General features: G+C 46.9%; 2 protein-coding genes across 4 annotated transcripts in view; both read left to right on the forward strand.

Annotated features, from left to right (window-relative positions):
* The first annotated feature begins 5,089 nt into the window (after positions 1–5,089).
* Positions 5,090–10,739, forward strand: plpp6 (phospholipid phosphatase 6). Its single transcript, XM_046352899.1, has 2 exons — positions 5,090–5,794; positions 9,433–10,739. The coding sequence occupies exons 1-2, from the start codon at positions 5,302–5,304 to the stop codon at positions 9,801–9,803; spliced, it is 864 nt and encodes a 287-aa protein (XP_046208855.1). The 5' UTR covers positions 5,090–5,301; the 3' UTR covers positions 9,804–10,739.
* A 5,761-nt stretch (positions 10,740–16,500) lies between these two features.
* si:dkey-239i20.4 overlaps positions 16,501–21,064 on the forward strand; it is a 38,164-nt gene continuing 33,600 nt past the window's right edge. For 2 of the 3 annotated variants that reach the window (XM_046352904.1, XM_046352906.1), the window contains exons 1-4: positions 16,502–16,639; positions 16,899–17,065; positions 17,233–17,421; positions 17,544–17,709. In XM_046352904.1, coding sequence (XP_046208860.1) covers positions 16,934–17,065; positions 17,233–17,421; positions 17,544–17,709 — 487 coding nt within the window. In that variant the 5' untranslated portion in view covers positions 16,502–16,639; positions 16,899–16,933. Of the gene's footprint in view, positions 16,640–16,898; positions 17,066–17,232; positions 17,422–17,543; positions 17,710–21,064 lie in introns of all 3 variants that reach the window. The other variant, XM_046352905.1, reaches the window with a different exon arrangement.

Below are 21,064 nucleotides of genomic sequence, written 5' to 3' on the forward strand. Positions count from 1 at the left end.
CTCCTCTGTCTCTGCTGCTAAAGCCACTTTCTACCACGCTAAATTCCAAGCATCTGCCTCTAACCCTAGGAAGCTCTTTGCCACCTTCTCCTCCCTCCTGAATCCTCCGCCCCCTCCCCCCTCCTCCCTCTCTGCAGATGACTTCGTCAACCATTTTGAAAAGAAGGTCGACAACATCCGATCCTCGTTTGCTAAGTCAAACGACACCGCTGGTTCTGCTCACACTGCCCTACCCTGTGCTCTGACCTCTTTCTCCCCTCTCTCTCCAGATGAAATCTCGCGTCTTGTGACGGCCGGCCGCCCAACAACCTGCCCGCTTGACCCTATCCCCTCCTCTCTTCTCCAGACCATTTCCGGAGACCTTCTCCCTTACCTCACCTCGCTCATCAACTCATCCCTGACCGTTGGCTACGTCCCTTCCGTCTTCAAGAGAGCGAGAGTTGCACCCCTTCTGAAAAAACCTACACTCGATCCCTCCGATGTCAACAATTACAGACCAGTATCCCTTCATTCTTTTCTCTCCAAAACTCTTGAACGTGCCGTCCTTGGCCAGCTCTCCCGCTATCTCTCTCTGAATGACCTTCTTGATCCAAATCAGTCAGGTTTCAAGACTAGTCATTCAACTGAGACTGCTCTCCTCTGTATCACGGAGGCGCTCCGCACTGCTAAAGCTAACTCTCTCTCCTCTGCTCTCATCCTTCTAGATCTATCGGCTGCCTTCGATACTGTGAACCATCAGATCCTCCTCTCCACCCTCTCCGAGTTGGGCATCTCCGGCGCGGCCCACGCTTGGATTGCGTCCTACCTGACAGGTCGCTCCTACCAGGTGGCGTGGCGAGAATCTGTCTCCTCACCACGCGCTCTCACCACTGGTGTCCCCAGGGCTCTGTTCTTGGCCCTCTCCTATTCTCGCTATACACCAAGTCACTTGGCTCTGTCATAACCTCACATGGTCTCTCTTATCATTGCTATGCAGACGACACACAATTAATCTTCTCCTTTCCCCCTTCTGATGACCAGGTGGCGAATCGCATCTCTGCATGTCTGGCAGACATATCAGTGTGGATGACGGATCACCACCTCAAGCTGAACCTCGGCAAGACGGAGCTGCTCTTCCTCCCGGGGAAGGACTGCCCGTTCCATGATCTCGCCATCACGGTTGACAAATCCATTGTGTCCTCCTCCCAGAGCGCCAAGAACCTTGGCGTGATCCTGGACAACACCCTGTCGTTCTCAACTAACATCAAGGCGGTGGCCCGTTCCTGTAGGTTCATGCTCTACAACATCCGCAGAGTACGACCCTGCTTCACACAGGAAGCGGCGCAGGTCCTAATCCAGGCACTTGTCATCTCCCGTCTGGATTACTGCAACTCGCTGTTGGCTGGGCTCCCTGCCTGTGCCATTAAACCCCTTCAACTCATCCAGAACGCCGCAGCCCGTCTGGTGTTCAACCTTCCCAAGTTCTCTCACGTCACCCCGCTCCTCCGTTCTCTCCACTGGCTTCCAGTTGAAGCTCGCATCCGCTACAAGACCATGGTGCTTGCCTACGGAGCTGTGAGGGGAACGGCACCTCAGTACCTCCAGGCTCTGATCAGGCCCTACACCCAAACAAGGGCACTGCGTTCATCCACCTCTGGCCTGCTCGCCTCCCTACCACTGAGGAAGTACAGCTCCCGCTCAGCCCAGTCAAAACTGTTCGCTACCCTGGCCCCCCAATGGTGGAACAAACTCCCTCACGACGCCAGGACAGCGGAGTCAATCACCACCTTCCGGAGACACCTGAAACCCCACCTCTTTAAGGAATACCTAGGATAGGTTAAGTAATCCCTCTCACCCCACCCCCCTAAGTTCTAGATGCACTATTGTTAAGTGACTGTCCCACTGGATGTCATAAGGTGAATGCACCAATTTGTAAGTCGCTCTGGATAAGAGCGTCTGCTAAATGACCTAAATGTAAATGTAAATGTATATAAAAGGTATTGCAAACTTAGCCTATTATTGGCTCTGACGACATAGTATAGGAAAAACCAACATCTGGCTGTAAGTTTTGTTCATAATAAGGCCCACACACATTTACAATGCAGTAAAACTCAAATAGCTGCCTGTCTCTTTTAATAGCCGGAAACAGCACACATTCTAGCAAATAAAACTGTTTCAAATTAACACAGGGTCTAAATGAATTGTTTACGAGGTTACCATCAATGACCATGAATTGTTTACGAGGTTACCATCAATGACCATGAATTGTTTACGAGGTTACCATCAATGACCATGAATTGTTTACGAGGTTACCATCAATGACCATGAATTGTTTACGAGGTTACCATCAATGACCATGAATTGTTTACGAGGTTACCATCAATGACCATGAATTGTTTACGAGGTTACCATCAATGACCATGAATTGTTTACGAGGTTACCATCAATGACCATGAATTGTTTACGAGGTTACCATCAATGACCATGAATTGTTTACGAGGTTACCATCAATGACCATGAATTGTTTACGAGGTTACCATCAATGACCATGAATTGTTTATGACGTTTAATGTTTTCTCCCTTACATTAAATAATTCAGTAATGACTGGAAAAAATGATGTCTATCATCCATTTTTTTTAGCGCCAGTAAGAAACTGCTAGCTAGCAATTGGCTGCTAACAGCTAAGAACTGCGAGCTAACTGGCAAGCACAAAAACAGTCTACAACTTCGGGAATACAGAGTACAGAACCCCAGAAATAATTTGATTGCTCTCTAAATGGCAAAAGTAAGAACTGGCAAAAATACACAGTCAAAGAGGAGAATAATTATTATTGCTGGAAGGGAACGTTGGACTTAACGAATTAAAGGGGAACTGCACCCTCTGATTTGGCTTCAGTTTTGGGCTTGCTCCCATCGAGATAGATATAGGACTCATCGTTGTATCTGCGCCATTATGGCATATGTGGCAGCGCCATTAAGGCAATCTCCATTTTGAAGTAGTCAATTTTCTTATTCACGATTGGCTTATCCCTCCTGATGATCTGTTTTTTTATTTTTTATTATTTCACCTTTAAATGTAAAAAAAAAATTAAAACCATGCAGAGAAAAATTACAGAAAAAGAATACACAAGGAACACAATGAGTTATAAGTAAAAATATATTCTAAACTAAGTGTTTTGATAACTTTCAAATGTAGGAACAAGTCCATGTACAATAGACAACCCTTTAAATTATACCATGGAAGCAGTGTTCTGCTAATATAACAATGTGGTGAGGGTAGGTAATAACATCTCCACCCCGCTGATCCTCAACACTGGGGCCCCAAAAGGGTGCGTTCTCAGCCCTCTCCTGTACACCCTGTTCACCCACGACTGCGTGGCCATGCACGCCTCCAACTCAATCATCAAGTTTGCAGACGACACTACAGTGGTAGGCTTGATTACCAACAACGATGAAACGGCCTACAGGGAGGAGGTGAGGGCCCTCAGAGTGTGGTGTCAAGAAAATAACCTCACACTCAATGTAAACAAAACAGTTGATTGGAGCAGCTCTAGCAGGGCAGGTTTTCATCAAGGATCTCTCCTTACTTTGCTCCATTTATATATCACCGTAGGGATGGTGCCAGGTTTCTTCCGACATGATGCTTAGCATTCAGGCCAAAGATTTCAATCTTGGTTTCATCTGAGCAGAGAATCCTTTAGGTGCCTTTTGGCAAACTCCAAGCGGGCTGTCATGTGCAAACTCCAAGCGGGCTGTCATGTGCCTTTTACTGAGAAGTAAAAGGCATTCTACCATAAGTCCTTCTGGAAGGTTCTCCTATCTCCACAGAGAAACTCTGGAGTTCTGTCAGGGTGACCATTGGGTTCTTGGTCACCTACTTGACCAAGGCCCTTCTCACCCGATTGCTCGGTTTGTCCGGGCGGCCAGTTCTAGGTAGAGTCTTTGTGGTTCAAAACTTCTTCCATTTAAGAATGATGGAGGCCACTGTGTTTTTGGGGCCCTACAATGCTCCAGAAATGTTTGCGTACCCTTCCCCACATCTGTGCCTCGACACAATCCTGTCTCTGAGCTCTACGGACAATTCCTTTGACCTGTTAGGTTCTAATTTTGAGTAGATAACTCACGGATACTAGTGAAGCTTAACCAAGTTAAATTTTTCCCAATGGGTCGATACAGCTGTAATTCAGACAAAAAAACCTTTTACACAAGCACTGATATTTAACCCTTTCTCCTAGGCTGAGTCTCTTCCTCCACAACTGAACAGCCAATGCATCTGTGTTGCTAGACAGAACCTTAGTGATATCTGTTCTTCCTCACTTCATCTGACCTGACCTCTACCCCAGTGCTCGCTCGTCCTCAACTCAAGGCTGTCATGGTTATTGATACCAGACTGTGTCTCTTCTCCTCCCAGGGGATCCCTGATGGCTAACAATAACATATCCTGACATAATGTAAACGTTATACATTACCCTCTCTCCCTCAGTGGCATTGTTAGTTTCTAAGCTATCCACCCGTCTCCCCTTATCAAATGCCTTCCACGTGTAATCTCTTCCCTGCACTCAACACATTCCAAGCTTAGTTGCACACACTATATACCTTCCTCCTATAACCATTAGCTTCTGGTGTAGACCCTCTAAACCTTAGCACTCCATCAGTGACATGAATAAGTATATTTTCATATTCTCAGAACTCAATAGACCGCATGGCTTTGTTTTTGCTCTGACATGCACTGTCAAATCTGGGACCTTGTATAGACAGGTGTGTGCCTTTCCGAATCATGTCCAATCAATTGAATTTACCACAGGTGGACTCCAATCAAGTTGTAGAAACATCTCAAGGATGATCAATGGAAATATGATGCACCTGAGCTCAATTTCGAGTCTCATAGGAAAGGGTCTGAATACTTATGTAAATAAGATATTTCAAAAAACCTGTTGTCACTTTCACAACCGGCTGGGATCGAGAGTCCCATAGGGCGGCGCAGAATTGGTCCAGCGACGTCCCGGTTAGGGGAGGGTTTGACTGTGGTCGGCCGTCATTGTAAATAATAATTTGTTATCATCCCGCACAGTAGGTGGCAGGATGTATATTACATTGTGCGATCGACAATATACCACAGAAAAATAAAAAGAAGAAGAAAAAAGAAGAAGAAGATGAAGAAGATGAAGAAAACAAAGATGGCAATTCAGGAAACTGTTAGCGGACGTTAGAGAAATTGTCACCTGGAACTCGATGAGTTGAGCGGCACAAAAACCTTTATTTTGATAAACGTCCCCTTCGATTTATTAACACCTGATTTTAATAACCAGAAACGAAACAAAATGCCTTCTCCTAAAACCAAAAACAGTGCAAATCGCAGCGCAGGTGGAAGCGCAGGTCTCAGTGGCAGCACCAACGGCAACGGACGCTACGAGTTCATGTCGCTGAACCGAACCCCTCCACCCACTCTCCTCCAACGGCAGGGTTCCGACCCAACCGCTGCAGCCAGACTGCGGGCATCTGAGAGCCCTACCCGGCGAAGGGGCTCCGGGTCCTCCACCTCCTCCAACACAGGCATGCCCGAAGAGGATTGTATGCGGCTCAACCCTTCATTTATCGGGATAGCCCTCAGCTCCCTCCTCGCCATAGACCTGTGGCTTTCCAAGCGGCTGGGGGTGTGTGCCTGTGAAGACTCCTCCTGGGGCAGCATTAGACCATTGATGAAACTGATAGAGATTTCTGGACATGGAATACCATGGCTGGTCGGGACAGCCTACGGCCTGTACAAGGCTGACAGTGCAGCAGGACAGGAGGTTATGCTAAACCTCTTCATGGGTAAATATATCATCTTAATTGTATTATTCATAATGCCCTCATTCTAACAGGAAGCCTCCCATACATAGCCGGAAAGCTCCTATTATGTTGCCTCCATAGAATGCCTCCTCCTGTTCTTATTGTCATGCATCTCCATCCCCAGCCATTTTTACTGCTCACACACACGCTGACTCACCCTGCCAGGAAGGCGTGATACTCAACCTCTAAATAATGAATGTCTATGTTGGTGTTTTTATTAGATCTGTGGCTCGTCTACAGAAATATTCTGAAATGGATTCCTCTCTTGGCTTTCTGTAGTAATGTTAGAACAGGTAGATGTATGCACATCCGTGCTATGCATCCACCCTGTTGTTTTTCACCCATCTCGTGCTTTCAGATGAATATCAGTACAGAGAAGTCTGATGCGATTAGGGAAGGAAAGGATTTGGCCCGCACCTCCTTTATCCTAATTAGCATGCATCCGTCCCCTCATCAACCCCAGTCCAGCCTTACAGCTGACACACCCACTATACACCAATTTCATCCTTCCCTCCACAATATTTTATGTCTTTTTCCTTTCCTTCCTTCGGTGCCAGCTCCTTCTTACCTGTTACTGTCATCCCACTGTTCATCCTGGGCTCCACTGGTTTCTCTCCTCCACTGGTTTCTCTCCTCTTGAGGGAATATTTAGGAGATTATTGGGATTAGGCCTAGCTGAGTATTACAATAGATTGTTGTGCAGACACTGGTTGCCAAGCCAGACAGACACCTAGAACTCAGATGTCTGACTCGGGGACTTCAGTAAACACACACACACACACACTCTTCTGATCCCAGATGCGTGCACACACACTGAGTAAACGTGTACGCACACACACTAACAATGCTAATGCTAGAAATACACGTACACACACATACAGGGGAGAGTAGGCAGAGAATTGTCATCTGGAGTTTTCCAGCTCTATAAACAGTCAGGCACTCTTGAAGAGACAGACAATCTCCCCTGTTGCTGTGTAGTAGTAGTGGTGGTGGGGAGGCAGAAAGACAGACAGAAAAATAAACAGCCAGCCAGAGAGACAGCCAGAGAGACAGCCAGAGGTCCTCTGCAGTGTGCATGGGTTGTTCCACATCAAAAAGCACAAGAAAGAGGATTTTGACAATCACCATCTGATTGTTCTGAAATCGTTTCTGTAGTTAGAAACGGATAAGATTAGCATTCCTGAAACATTATTTTGTTGAAATATAATTAGATCTCTAATTCGCTAATTAATTGCAATTTGGACCCCCAAAAATTCCTCAAAGACATGAGGAAATAGTCAAAAGCCGCCAACGAGTATACAGTATCAGTTTTCTGTGTTCGACAAGTAGTATGGAGCTGCGGCTTGGAGTATTTTTCTGTAATGCATTTTCAGTGAATTTGGGGATATCCCCCCCCTGTTCAGAAAAATGTGGCATTCAAGTTGTCAGGTTTATGTTCCTTCCTGCATTCTAATATTACCAGGTTCAGACCACTAGATGGTACTGGTCCTGCTTTTAAGGGATAAAAGAAAATAATCCCACATCTTCAATGTTAAAGGGATAGTTGACTTAAATTACATATTGGTTTCCTTAATCTGTCAGCAGTCTATGGACAAGGTACGACAGCAACCCATGCTTTAAATGGTTTTGTTTACGTTGCCACTGTTTTAAAATGCAAACGTTTTTAGCATTTTTGGCACAAATCCAATGAAAATGCTGATATAGGTACCATGGACTAGCATTTAAAACAGCTAGGAAAACAAAACCAAAGCATGGGTTGCTGATGTCCCTTTTGGGATTTGGGTGAACTATCCCTTTAACATTGTGGGGATGCTTTAAATATCAGGATGTAGGATGGGACATAAATGAGTTGCTAGGTTTTTCTGAACAGGGGGGAAAATATCAAACTCACTGAGAATGTGTCACGTAGGATGAAGAAACAATACTCAGAGAACACAGAGAAGTGATATTGTATACTTGTTGTTGGCATTGGTATGGGGAGTTGTTGGCATTGGTATGGGCAGTTGTTGGCATTGGTATGGGGAGTCCATGGGTGTCTTTTGACCAACTCTTTGGAATCCTCATGTCTTACTCATTGTTTTTGTCCAAATTCATTTAAAATGGCCAATTTGGGTCCAATCCAGCTTAATTTCAAATGATCAAATTATAGTTCAACAAAATTATATTTCAGGAATGCTAATCTTATCTGTTTTCAACTACAGAAATGATTTCAGAACAATCTGAGATGCTGGGTGTCATGGTGTGCTGAAATGACATGGAATGACCCTGCAGTATACGGGGTCTGATCAGTACAGTAGCAGCGTGTGCCGACTGAGTGGTAGTCAGTGGTAGTCTGTTGCTATGTGATGCAGCCAGAGGAGCTGCAGGAGCCAAAGACAGCTGCTCCTTTACAGCCCAGAGGAGGACACCTCTAAGATGAAGACCGCAGCTCTCTCCTCTCTCCCCTCTCTCTGGCAAAAGGCCAAAGGTGTGTGTGTGTGTGTGTGTGTGTGTGTGTGTGTGTGTGTGTGTGTGTGTGTGTGTGTGTGTGTGTGTGTGTGTGTGTGTGTGTGTGTGTGTGTGTGTGTGTGTGTGTGTGTGTGTGTGTGAGAGACTGCATGTGTGTCTGTGTGTGGGAAGAGGTGAGGATCAAACCTGCTAGAATTAAGATGACTTTATTATTAGCCACAGCTTGTTCATGATCCCTTTACGGTTTGTAGGATGGAGAGAGATAACACTCAATCAATCCACTTGTCCCAGGGGAAAAATAGTTGTCCTAGTTATTTTTTATTTTGGTGGAAAGATAATGGTATATTATTAGTGTGTGCAAAGTGTTTTGCTGCTAATGCTGGATGTCTGTGTATTCATTAGTGTGTGTGTGTATACATTTGTTTGTTTTCCAACTGTGTGCTGGGTAGGCCTACTGTTTGCTGACTGTCTATCTCTTTCATCTCCCTCCCCACTCTGCATCCTCTCTCTCCTCCCTCCCTTTTTCACCACCCCTTACCCCCAACTCTCTCCTCCCTCCCTTTTTCACCACCCCTTACCCCCCAACTCTCTCCTCACCTCCCTTTTTCACCACCCCTTACCCCCAACTCTCTCCTCCCTCCCTTTTTCACCACCCCTTACCCCCAACTCTCTCCTCGCTCCCTTTTTCACCACCCCTTACCCTCCAACTCTCTCCTCACCTCCCTTTTTCACCACCCCTTACCCCCAACTCTCTCCTCCCTCCCTTTTTCACCACCCCTTACCCCCCAACTCTCTCCTCGCTCCCTTTTTCACCACCCCTTACCCCCAACTCTCTCCTCACCTCCCTTTTCACCACCCCTTACCCCCCAACTCTCTCCTCCCTCCCTTTTTCACCACCCCTTACCCCCAACTCTCTCCTCGCTCCCTTTTTCACCACCCCTTACCCTCCAACTCCTCACCTCCCTTTTTCACCACCCCTTACCCCCAACTCTCTCCTCCCTCCCTTTTCACCACCCCTTACCCCCAACTCTCTCCTCCCTCCCTTTTTCACCACCCCTTACCCCCAACTCTCTCCTCACCTCCCTTTTTCACCACCCCTTACCCCCAACTCTCTCCTCACCTCCCTTTTTCACCACCCCTTACCCCCCCAACTCTCTCCTCCCTCCCCTCAGCTCTCATTATAGACCTGATCCTGGTTGGCATCGTGAAAGCTGTCGTCCGTCGGCGCCGCCCGTCCCACAACCGCATGGACATGTTCGCCACCTTCTCCGTGGACCGCTTCTCCTTCCCCTCGGGGCACGCCACCCGCGCAGCCATGTGTGCCCGTTTCCTGCTGGCCCACCTGGTCCTGGCCGCACCCCTCAGGGTGCTGGTGTTCTTGTGGTCTGGTCTGGTGGGGCTGAGCCGGGTGCTGCTGGGCAGACACAACGTGACCGACGTGCTGTTTGGCTTCCTAATGGGTTACTGGCAGTACAACCTGGTGGAAATGCTCTGGGTGTCATCACTGGGCCTTCAGGGGCTGCTGGGACTCATCCAGGGGTGAGGATGAGGAGGAGGAGGAGTGGAGATTGAGGAGGGTTAAAGAGGGTGTGGTTGGTGGGAGACCCTGTCTCAATATGTTTGAAACATTGACTGATCCTGCCCCATACTGACACTGTGGTAACTCATCATATCAAGACTAACAACGGCAACAACAATGGCTGCCACCCACTAATCATCCATCCACATGGAACTGCAATCAGAAGCACCTACAGTAGGAGCAGGATGCTCCTCTACACTGCATCACAGCACTGCTGCAAAGACCTGGAACACTTTCCACTCTACTTTAATTCGCTGTTGAAAAAAAAAAGTGTGTGGAATATTAATGTTGTGTAATAAGCCGGGGGGGTAGTGTTACCCCCAATACAGTCTTCTGTTCTTCTTCCAGCTTTGGAGGTTTGGGGTTCTGCAGTGATATGAGAGAGAGAGAGAGAGACGTGTTCTTTTAGAGGGGAAAATGACAGCAATAGATTAAAACTTAAATTGATTATGGTGTCTGCGGGTCGCTCTGAAAAGAGCATATTTTATGGAGGATTAATTTTGTATTGACTTGTTTTAAAATGTTACGGTATGTAAGGCTGAAAATTGAATGGTTTGTCTTTTTTTATTTCCCACTGTGAAATATACACTGAACAAAAATATAAACTCAACAATTTCAGTGATTTTACTGAGTTACAGTTCATATAAGGAAGTTAGTCAATTGAAATAAAGTCATTAGGCCCTAATCTATGGATTTCACATGACTAGGCAGGGGCGCAGCCATGGGTGGGCCTGGGTGGGCCTGGGTGGGCATATGCCAGGGTTCCTTAACTGGCGGCAGGCGGAGACATTTTATCCGCGGGTGGTTTTATTTGTCCGCCTAAGTGTTCTGAGTAAAACATTTTTGAATTTACATTGTTGGATATAAAAGACTGTAAAATAAAAAGGAAATCAGCCCCAAGTGATTTTAATTGAAGAAATTTGTTCCCAAGTATTCCCACGCATAATAGAGATGTGATGTTATACAAATGTAAGCACGGTTTGAAACAATTATGTTTTAGTCAAACATATCTGTTTAGTCAATTTGCAGTCTACAAATAATTTGTAATTGTGTTCTGACCATTCGCTTCAGGAAAAAAAACGACCCCCGGCTAAATCTAGTTGATGAACCCTGGCATAGGCTCACACACAAGGGAGCCAGGCCCACTCACTGGGGAGCCAGGCCTAGCCAATCAGAATATGTTTTTCCCCACGAAAGTGCTTCATTATGAACAGAAATACTCCTCAGTTTCATCAGCTGTCCAGTGGCTGTTCTCCGATTCCACAGGTGAAGAAGCTGAATGTGGAGGTCCTGGGCAGGCCACATGGTCTGCGGTTGTGAAGCCGGTTGGACGTACTGCCAAATTCTCTCAAATGATGTTCGAGGTGGCTTATGGTAGAGAAATTAACATTTAATTATCTGGCAACAGCTCTGGTGGACATTCCTGCAGTCATCATGCCAATTGCACGCTCCATCTTGAGATATCTGTGGCAATGTGTTGTGTGACACAACTGTACATTTTAGTGGCCATTTATTGTCCCCAGCACAAGGTGCACCTGTTTAATGATCATTCTGTTTAATCAGCTTCTTGATATGCCACACCTGACAGGTGGATGGATTATCTTGGCAAAGGAGAAATCCCCACTAATTGGGATGTAAACATTTGTGCACAAAATTTGAGAGAAATAAGCTTTGTGTGTATGGAACATTTCTAGGATGTTTTATTTCAGCTTGTGAAACATGGGACCAACACTTTACATGTTGCATTTATATTTTTGTTCAGTATACATACCCTGAATGGGTTTTTGCGGGTCTTGAGAAATAATTCCAGTTTTCTACAGATTGCTGCATGCTCAATAATAATTACCTGGTGAGGATGGTTTAACCAGAGACAGCAGGCATGGTTTAACCAGAGACAGCAGGCATGGTTTAACCAGAGACAGCAGGCATGGTTTAACCAGAGACAGCAGGCATGGTTTTCACTCCAGATTAGGTTCCCCAACAACTTAACAGCAACGCTGACATCAAACCTGCAGTTGATTATTTCATGACCTTTTAATGTGTTAAACCTCTGGCTAGGCTGACCAGACCACATCATCTCTCCGTATCCATGACTACTGATACATAGTGATCCTCTTCATATCGGCATGGAGAGTTGAAGCTTTATGGTGACTGTCTGATTAGTTGTGCAACAGCCAGGGTTGCAACAGGTTGAACAGGTTGGAGGGAAGACAGGAGAGCGGGCAGGTTTTATAGTTCTTGCCCAGAGATTGAAGTAGAATAGACTTTTTTACCTTTCAGGAAGAGAACACACAGTGAATGTCAAAGACTGTTTGCTGTTTTCTTCTGTTTTGTTTACAGGTGTAACTGACACACACAGACATTTTACTGAGTGAGGCCAGCTATAGTAATGGTGTAATCATGCTGTGTGCCCTGAACAAAAGTTGGGGGTGGGGGTGGATCTTGTGGAGAAGTACTTTGCACCCTGTCCTTTGCCCTATTGCTAAACTGCTCTTTGCTCTGACTTCTGGTGCACCTGCACCATGGCCTCCACTCTATGAATGTACATTCTCTGGTGCAATGTGCATGTGAGCAATGTGCATGTGAGCCAGTTCTCAGCTGTCCTGGGTGTTTACAAAGTGTTTCTGTGTGTTTACACAGACAGCAGCAATTTTATGCCATAGCAGGTATTGACGTTTGGCTGTTGTTGATGGCACATTGTAAATATCCCGCACAGACACTAATCAACAGTCGGTGGTTGACTCGGATTAATAATAAATAGTCCTTCTCTCCTCTCTCTCGTTCTCTCTCCTGTCCTCCTCTCATCTCCTCTCAGATGAGTGGATTATGCTGTAGCTGAGAGAAACCGGGAAGAGGTGTGTGTTGAGACCAACCACTCAAACACCTCCGCTCTGATTAAATATGGAGGAGCAGCTTATTAGCCATGTCTCTCTCTTTCATCCTCACTCTTTAACATTTTTCTCGCTGTCTCTCTTTCCTCATTCTCTCTTTACTGTCTTTTTCTCTCTCTCTCTGTGCTCACAGAAGAGTCAGACTCAATTACCTCTTCTCCGTTCTTCAGTTGCGATTCACTGTTGATCTTTCATTTTGGTGAACCACTACCTCCTCCCTCTACTCCCCCGGACTCCCCCCTCTTTCCCTGGAACTCTACCTCCCCTCGCTCATCTAGTCTTCTGTAGCATCCAGGCTCAAGTATGACTCCACACCAAACATGCATTTGTTGAAGTCTTTAGCTGAGGAGGATTTGGTCATATGTCGCCATGCAGTGAGTGTAGCTACACATGATCAGCTGATCTTGATTAGTCTTCACGTACTGTTCTGAGGGATGGTCTACATCAGTAGCAGCTCTATTTCTATGTAAATAATCCATTGAGTAACTCTCTCTGATCTATTTCATACATACTGTATTTATTCTGCAATAATCCAGTAGTAGAGACTAGAGCTAACCAGTCAGTGGTTCTTGAATTGGTACGATTTGACCAATGGCATGGCTTTCCCAGAAACTGCTTCCTGTACCCAGCCAAAAGCAATCATGGTTCTCATCGCAATAAGGAAGAACGCATTGTTGTTCTTCTGTTTTTTTGTTATCTATCTACTCACCAGGGAATGTCTGAAAATGTTATGCCCAATCAAAGCAATATGGCTGACATTCCACCCTATCAGAGGGAAAGTTTAGACTTTTCAGATCTACAGTATAGGCTAAATGTGTGTCCCAAATGCCACCATAGTCCTTACATAATGCTCTACTTTTGATCAGAGCCCTATGGGCCCAGGGGTTGGAGCTAGGAGTCCATTTGGAACTGTGCCCACTAGTCTGGGCATCTCCACCTCTGTACATTCAAAGACAAAGTCTGCAGACTCAAACGCTACTTCACAAGATCTCACCAGCTTGATACACTGAATTATAACTTTAATCTGTTGTGTTATTGTGTAATCTTTCATCTGTAATGTCAAATTAATGAAGTGGAATGTCAATGTATGTACATTTTGTGTTCATCTAACGCTTTATATTATAATGGGTTGACTGTATATGGTAGCAAATGTGACTGTTTATTCTATGGGTTGTGGAGGTATACTCCAGAATGATTGCATTGCAAACATGTTTTATAAATACAGTATATATGTGTAACAGACGCCTCAAGTCCTCAACTGGCAGCTTCGTTTAATAGTACCCGCAAAACACCAGTCTCAACGTCAACAGTGAAGAGGCGACTCTGGGATGCTGGCCTTCTAGGCAGAGTTGCAAAGAAAACTCTGCAACTCTGCAACTCTGCCTAGAAGGCCAGCATCCCGGAGTAGCCTCTTCACTGTTGACGTTGAGACTGGTGTTTTGCGGGTACTATGTAATGAAGCTGCCAGTTGAGGACATGTGAGGCGTCTGTTTCTCAAACGAGACACTAATGTACCTGTCCTCTTGCTCAGTTGTGCACCGGGGCCTCCCAGGCCTCCCACTCTTTCTATTCTGGTCAGAGCCAGTGTGCGCTGTTCTGTGAAGGGAGTAGTACACAGCGTTGTATGAGCTCTTCAGTTTCTTGGCAATTTCTCTCATGGAATAGCCTTAATTTTTACAAACAAGAATAGACTGACGAGTTTCAGAAGAAAGTTCTTTGTTTCTGGCCATTTTGAGCCTGTAAATGAACCCACAAATGCTGATGCTCCAGATACTCAACTAGTCTAAAGAAGGCCAGTTTTATTGCTTCTTTAATCAGGACAACAATTTTCAGCTGTGCTCCACCTCCCTTCTCACCATCATCCTACTACCCACACCTCCCTCCTCTCACCACCATCCTACTACCTCCACCTCCCTCCTCTCACCAACACCCTGCTACCTCCACTTCTTCTCCTCTCACTCCTAATAGGGTGAGAGGAGAAGAAGTGGAGTATCAGGGTGTTGGAGGGAGGTGGAGGTAGTAGGGTGAGAGAGGAAGTAGAGATAGCAGGGTGTTGGTGAGTGGAGGTGGAGGTAGCAGGGTGTTGGAGGGAGGTGGAGGTAGCAGGGTGTTGGAGGGAGGTGGAGGTAGTAGGGTGATGGTGAGAGGAGGGAGATAGTAGGATGATGTTGAGAAGTAGCTAAATATGCTAACAAGTGCAAAAGAAAATAAAGAAATGTCAAAGACAGGCAATCCAGCTCATAAAGTTATACATAATGGTAGGCGCTACCGAATGTCATTTTTGGTGAGTTTGGACATTTACAAGCAAATGTGAATGAGAGACATTTTGCAAATAAACAGAGTTTTGACCCATGCTTTTCTGAAGGAAGAGTAGCACTGGCTCTGGAGCAGCATGTGTACACGCTGTGTCCTTGTGGAGTCTGGAGTCGCTAGGGCAACTGGCCTACCTGCTCCGCTTGGAGAAGGGGAGCAGACCAGGGGATGCGACCCCTGTCAATACACAGCTTGACTCACCTGTTCCCGTTTTCTCCAGTTGTGCTATTTACAAACAAACACATGGTTCAACTGTTTTGGGGAACTATGGTAAGCTTCATGATATAAAATAATGTGATCTGCTTTATCTCCTAACGTATTATACAAGTTGACTGCAGGTATTTACTTAAAAAGTATCTACTAATATTAACATTCATTGAAAAACATAAAATAAATAGTTTCAATGGTATTAAAAAAAACAGTCCCTGGCTGTGGTCTCCAGGCCAAGCCTACTCTCACCCTATTACCTCAACCTCTATCCTCCTTCTCCCTCATCTACCTTATCTCCAACCTCACTCGAGGACAGCCTGATCACCACCCTCCTCTCATCCGTACACCTACACTCCTCCTCTCCTCAGCAACCTACAGAGAGCCTGAATACCACCCCCTTCCTCTCCTGTACTACATGATCTGCAAACATTATTCTGTCATTCCTTTGCTGAGAAGTTTATATTGGAGACAAGACTGTCAACGAATGTAATGTAAATGGACTGTGTGTATGATATTTGTACATGAGACAAACCAGACAAAGAGATTCTCCGGTACTTTCGTATACTTTTTAGTATGTGGTTCTGAAAGTAGTACTCACAAGCTAAAAGTGGTCCCAGAAAATGGCATACTATGTGACATATGTGCAGATATGTGCACCATGTTATCTCTCTCTGTCTGTCGGTCCGTCCGTCCACTGAGCCGTTGGGCCCGCCCTGCAACCTCTTTGGATACGCTGGGGTGGCCTCTTGCTAGCTGTCACTCAAATGCGAGGCTAGAACTCAAATTGCTAGGGCGTTGGCCCAGGGGAAATTTATGTAAAATGCTGCAGCACAGCTTCAAGAAAACAATCACTTTCAAAGTAGGAATTTTTGGCTAATTGATATAAAACAGCAATTCTGCTCATAGATTATGCATGTATGAACTACACATTGACACATCCAAAGCGGGATGTTTAGAAAATATTTTCTTTGTTGCCAAAGTAACTAAGAAGCATGTATTTAGTGCTGCTTCACCTAATTTTTAATTCCATAAAGATCTTCCCAATATTTCTGTGTGGAAAGAAACATGAATAAATAAATGATAAGTCCCTGCTGTCAGCACTATCTTACATGTCCAGACCTTCTAGGGGATTCTGTCAAAACACGTTAAAGGCAACATTATGGATGGTGAGATGAGTTCATGTTCATGAATCTCAGGTAGATTTAATTGAGCTCTGTGGGCTAGTAACAAAGTCTCAGGTTTTATGTAACTGTGTCAAGTAAAGGGTTAACCTATAGGACACTCCCCTACCCTGCTTTTGGTTCACTTCCTAATTTGTGAACTTTACTCTGCTAATACACAGTTCCAGTCAGAACTACTCCATTTGAGAGGGAGTCTATGGATCAGGTGAGTACAGTCGCTGGTTGAGAGTCAACTGATTTTTGATGAGTTTGCATTCTTATTCAGGTTTATGAGATTGTAAAACAAAAAATCTGTAGTGATTCTGTTGGTAGAATGAGTTGGACATTTGTTGGTTTAACCTGCCACTGCAGACAGAGGAAAGATAACAGGGATCTATGGGGTGATGCAATGGTTTCTCAATAGGCTCAGTCAGTGGAAACTGAATTAGAGCGTCTGTCACATCAGCCTCCTATTGTGTTTCCAGTCCTCTCCAGAAAGACAGACCGACACACAGGTAGTATGTCCCAACGTGTGGCAGTGATCGGGGCGGGTCCCTCAGGTCTGACCAGCATCAAGAGCTGTCTGGATGAGGGTCTGAAGCCCACCTGTTTCGAGAGCAGTGATGACATCGGGGGGCTGTGGAGGTTCAAGGTGAGGATATAAGGAAAGGAACCCACTTTGGACTATAGAGATGCACATCTCGTAACTACATCACCAGCAGTGTTCCTGGTTGCATCTGAAATTACACCTTACTCAGAGCCCTATTCGGGGGGGAAAGGCCTTTTTAATAGAAAATAAAGTAATTTGTGTGTCCACAGGAAACCCCTGAGCCGGGCCGCTCTAGTATCTACCGCTCTCTGGTGGCGAACACCTCCAAGGAGATGATGTGTTTCAGTGACTTCCCTATGCCAGCTGACTACCCCAACTACATGCTGCACTCCCAGCTGCTGCAGTACTTCAGGCTTTATGCTCAACACTTTGACCTCCTCAGACACATCACCTTCCAGGTCACAACTCTCTTTAGTCTTTTCTCTCTCCCCCTCTCTTCTCCTCACCTTGATGGACCTCTCCCAGTCATTTAGCCTCTACACGACTCTGTTACTGTGTGTGGTTACTGTGTGTGTTTCAGACCAGCGTGTTGACTGTGAGACAGAGGCCAGACTTCAGTCGTTCAGGCCAGTGGGAGGTGGTGACAGAGAACAGGGAGGGACAGGAGCAGAGACACATCTTTGACGGGGTACTGGTTTGTTCAGGACACTACACACAGCCTGTCTCACCGCTAGACCAGTTCCCAGGTCAGTTTAAAACATCTAAACACTATACTCTATATACAGTTTTGATACACCCTGTCGTGTCTTTGGCTATGCCGGATTAAGTGATATCAAAGCAATTCAAATGTATTTATATAGGCCTTCGTACATCAGCTGATATCTCAAAGTGCTGTACAGAAACCCAGCCTAAAACCCCAAACAGCCAGCAATGCAGGTGTAGAAGCACGGTGGCTAGGAAAAACTCCCTAGAAAGGCCAAAACCTAGAGAGGAACCAGGCTATGTGGGGTGGCCAGTCCTCTTCTGCCTGTGCCGGGTGGAGATACATTTACATTTACATTTAAGTCATTTAGCAGACGCTCTTATCCAGAGCAACTTACAAATTGGTGCATTCACCTTATGACATCCAGTGGAACAGCCCACTTTACAATAGTGCATCTACATATTTTAAGGGGGGGGGGTGAGAAGGATTACTTTATCCTATCCTAGGTATTCCTTAAAGAGGTGGGGTTTCAGGTGTCTCCGGAAGGTGGTGATTGATTCCGCTGTCCTGGCGTCGTGAGGGAGTTTGTTCCACCATTGGGGAGCCAGAGCAGCGAACAGTTTTGACTGGGCTGAGCGGGAACTGTACTTCCTCAGTGGTAGGGAGGCGAGCAGGCCAGAGGTGGATGAACGCAGTGCCCTTATTTGGGTGTAGGGCCTGATCAGAGCCTGGAGGTACTGAGGTGCCGTTCCCCTCACAGCTCCGTAGGCAAGCACCATGGTCTTGTAGCGGATGCGAGCTTCAACTGGAAGCCAGTGGAGAGAGTGGAGGAGCGGGGTGACGTGAGAGAACTTGGGAAGGTTGAACACCAGACGGGCTGCGGCGTTCTGGATGAGTTGTAGGGGTTTAATGGCACAGGCAGGGAGCCCAGCCAACAGCGAGTTGCAGTAATCCAGACGGGAGATGACAAGTGCCTGGATTAGGACCTGTGCCGCTTCCTGTGTGAGGCAGGGTCGTACTCTGCGGATGTTGTAGAGCATGAACCTACAGGAACGGGCCACCGCCTTGATGTTAGTTGAGAACGACAGGGTGTTGTCCAGGATCACGCCAAGGTTCTTAGCGCTCTGGGAGGAGGACACAATGGAGTTGTCAACCGTGATGGCGAGATCATGGAACGGGCAGTCCTTCCCCGGGAGGAAGAGCAGCTCCGTCTTGCCGAAGTTCAGCTTGAGGTGGTGATCCGTCATCCACACTGATATGTCTGCCAGACATGCAGAGATGCGATTCGCCACCTGGTCATCAGAAGGGGGAAAGGAGAAGATTAATTGTGTGTCGTCTGCATAGCAATGATAGGAGAGACCATGTGAGGTTATGACAGAGCCAAGTGACTTGGTGTATAGCGAGAATAGGAGAGGGCCTAGAACAGAGCCCTGGGGGACACCAGTGGTGAGAGCGCATGGTGAGGAGACAGATTCTCGCCACGCCACCTGGTAGGAGCGACCTGTCAGGTAGGACGCAATCCAAGCGTGGGCCACGCCGGAGATGCCCAACTCGGAGAGGGTGGAGAGGAGGATCTGATGGTTCACAGTATCGAAGGCAGCCGATAGGTCTAGAAGGATGAGAGCAGAGGAGAGAGAGTTAGCTTTAGCGGTGCGGAGCGCCTCCGTGATACAGAGAAGAGCAGTCTCAGTTGAATGACTAGTCTTGAAACCTGACTGATTTGGATCAAGAAGGTCATTCTGAGAGAGATAGCGGGAGAGCTGACCAAGGACGGCACGTTCAAGAGTTTTGGAGAGAAAAGAAAGAAGGGATACTGGTCTGTAGTTGTTGACATCGGAGGGATCGAGTGTAGGTTTTTTCAGAAGGGGTGCAACTCTCGCTCTCTTGAAGACGGAAGGGACGTAGCCAGCGGTCAGGGATAAGTTGATGAGCGAGGTGAGGTAAGGGAGAAGGTCTCCGGAAATGGTCTGGAGAAGAGAGGAGGGGATAGGGTCAAGCGGGCAGGTTGTTGGGCGGCCGGCCGTCACAAGACGCGAGATTTCATCTGGAGAGAGAGGGGAGAAAGAGGTCAGAGCACAGGGTAGGGCACTGTGAGCAGAACCAGCGGTGTCGTTTGACTTAGCAAACGAGGATCGGATGTCGTCGACCTTCTTTTCAAAATGGTTGACGAAGTCATCTGCAGAGAGGGAGGAGGGGGGAGGGGGAGGAGGATTCAGGAGGGAGGAGAAGGTGGCAAAGAGCTTCCTAGGGTTAGAGGCAGATGCTTGGAATTTAGAGTGGTAGAAAGTGGCTTTAGCAGCAGAGACAGAGGAGGAAAATGTAGAGAGGAGGGAGTGAAAGGATGCCAGGTCCGCAGGGAGGCGAGTTTTCCTCCATTTCCGCTCGGCTGCCCGGAGCCCTGTTCTGTGAGCTCGCAATGAGTCGTCAAGCCACGGAGCGGGAGGGGAGGACCGAGCCGGCCTGGAAGATAGGGGACATAGAGAGTCAAAGGATGCAGAAAGGGAGGAGAGGAGGGTTGAGGAGGCAGAATCAGGAGATAGGTTGGAGAAGGTTTGAGCAGAGGGAAGAGATGATAGGATGGAAGAGGAGAGAGTAGCGGGGGAGAGAGAGCGAAGGTTGGGACGGCGCGATACCATCCGAGTAGGGGCAGTGTGGGAAGTGTTGGATGAGAGCGAGAGGGAAAAGGATACAAGGTAGTGGTCGGAGACTTGGAGGGGAGTTGCAATGAGGTTAGTGGAAAAACAGCATCTAGTAAAGATGAGGTCGAGCGTATTGCCTGCCTTGTGAGTAGGGGGAAGGTGAGAGGGTGAGGTCAAAAGAGGAGAGGAGTGGAAAGAAGGAGGCAGAGAGGAATGAGTCAAAGGTAGACGTGGGGAGGTTAAAGTCGCCCAGAACTGTGAGAGGTGAGCCATCCTCAGGAAAGGAGCTTATCAAGGCATCAAGCTCATTGATGAACTCTCCGAGGGGACCTGGAGGGCGATAAATGATAAGGATGTTAAGCTTGAAAGGGCTGGTAACTGTGACAGCATGAAATTCAAAGGAGGCGATAGACAGATGGGTAAGGGGAGAAAGAGAGAATGACCACTTGGGAGAGATAAGGATCCCGATGCCACCACCCCGCTGACCAGAAGCTCTCGGGGTGTGCGAGAACACGTGGGCGGACGAAGAGAGAGCAGTAGGAGTAGCAGTGTTATCTGTGGTGATCCATGTTTCTGTCAGTGCCAAGAAGTCGAGGGACTGGAGGGAGGCATAGGCTGAGATGAACTCTGCCTTGTTGGCTGCAGATCGGCAGTTCCAGAGGCTACCGGAGACCTGGAACTCCACGTGGGTCGTGCGCGCTGGGATCACCAGATTAGGGTGGCAGCGGCCACGTGGTGTGGAGCGTTTGTATGGTCTGT

This window comes from Oncorhynchus gorbuscha, linkage group LG06, assembly GCF_021184085.1.
Source record: "Oncorhynchus gorbuscha isolate QuinsamMale2020 ecotype Even-year linkage group LG06, OgorEven_v1.0, whole genome shotgun sequence".
NCBI lineage: Eukaryota > Metazoa > Chordata > Actinopteri > Salmoniformes > Salmonidae > Oncorhynchus > Oncorhynchus gorbuscha.

What these genes read in the sequence shown, in the direction of transcription:
- plpp6 (XM_046352899.1), top strand. Translation starts at nt 5,302, where the DNA reads ATGCCTTCTCCTAAAACCAAAAACAGTGCAAATCGCAGCGCAGGTGGA. An exon ending in TATGCTAAACCTCTTCATGG is followed by an intron (nt 5,795 to 9,432) that starts GTAAATATATCA and finishes CCCTCCCCTCAG; the next exon opens with CTCTCATTATAGACCTGATC.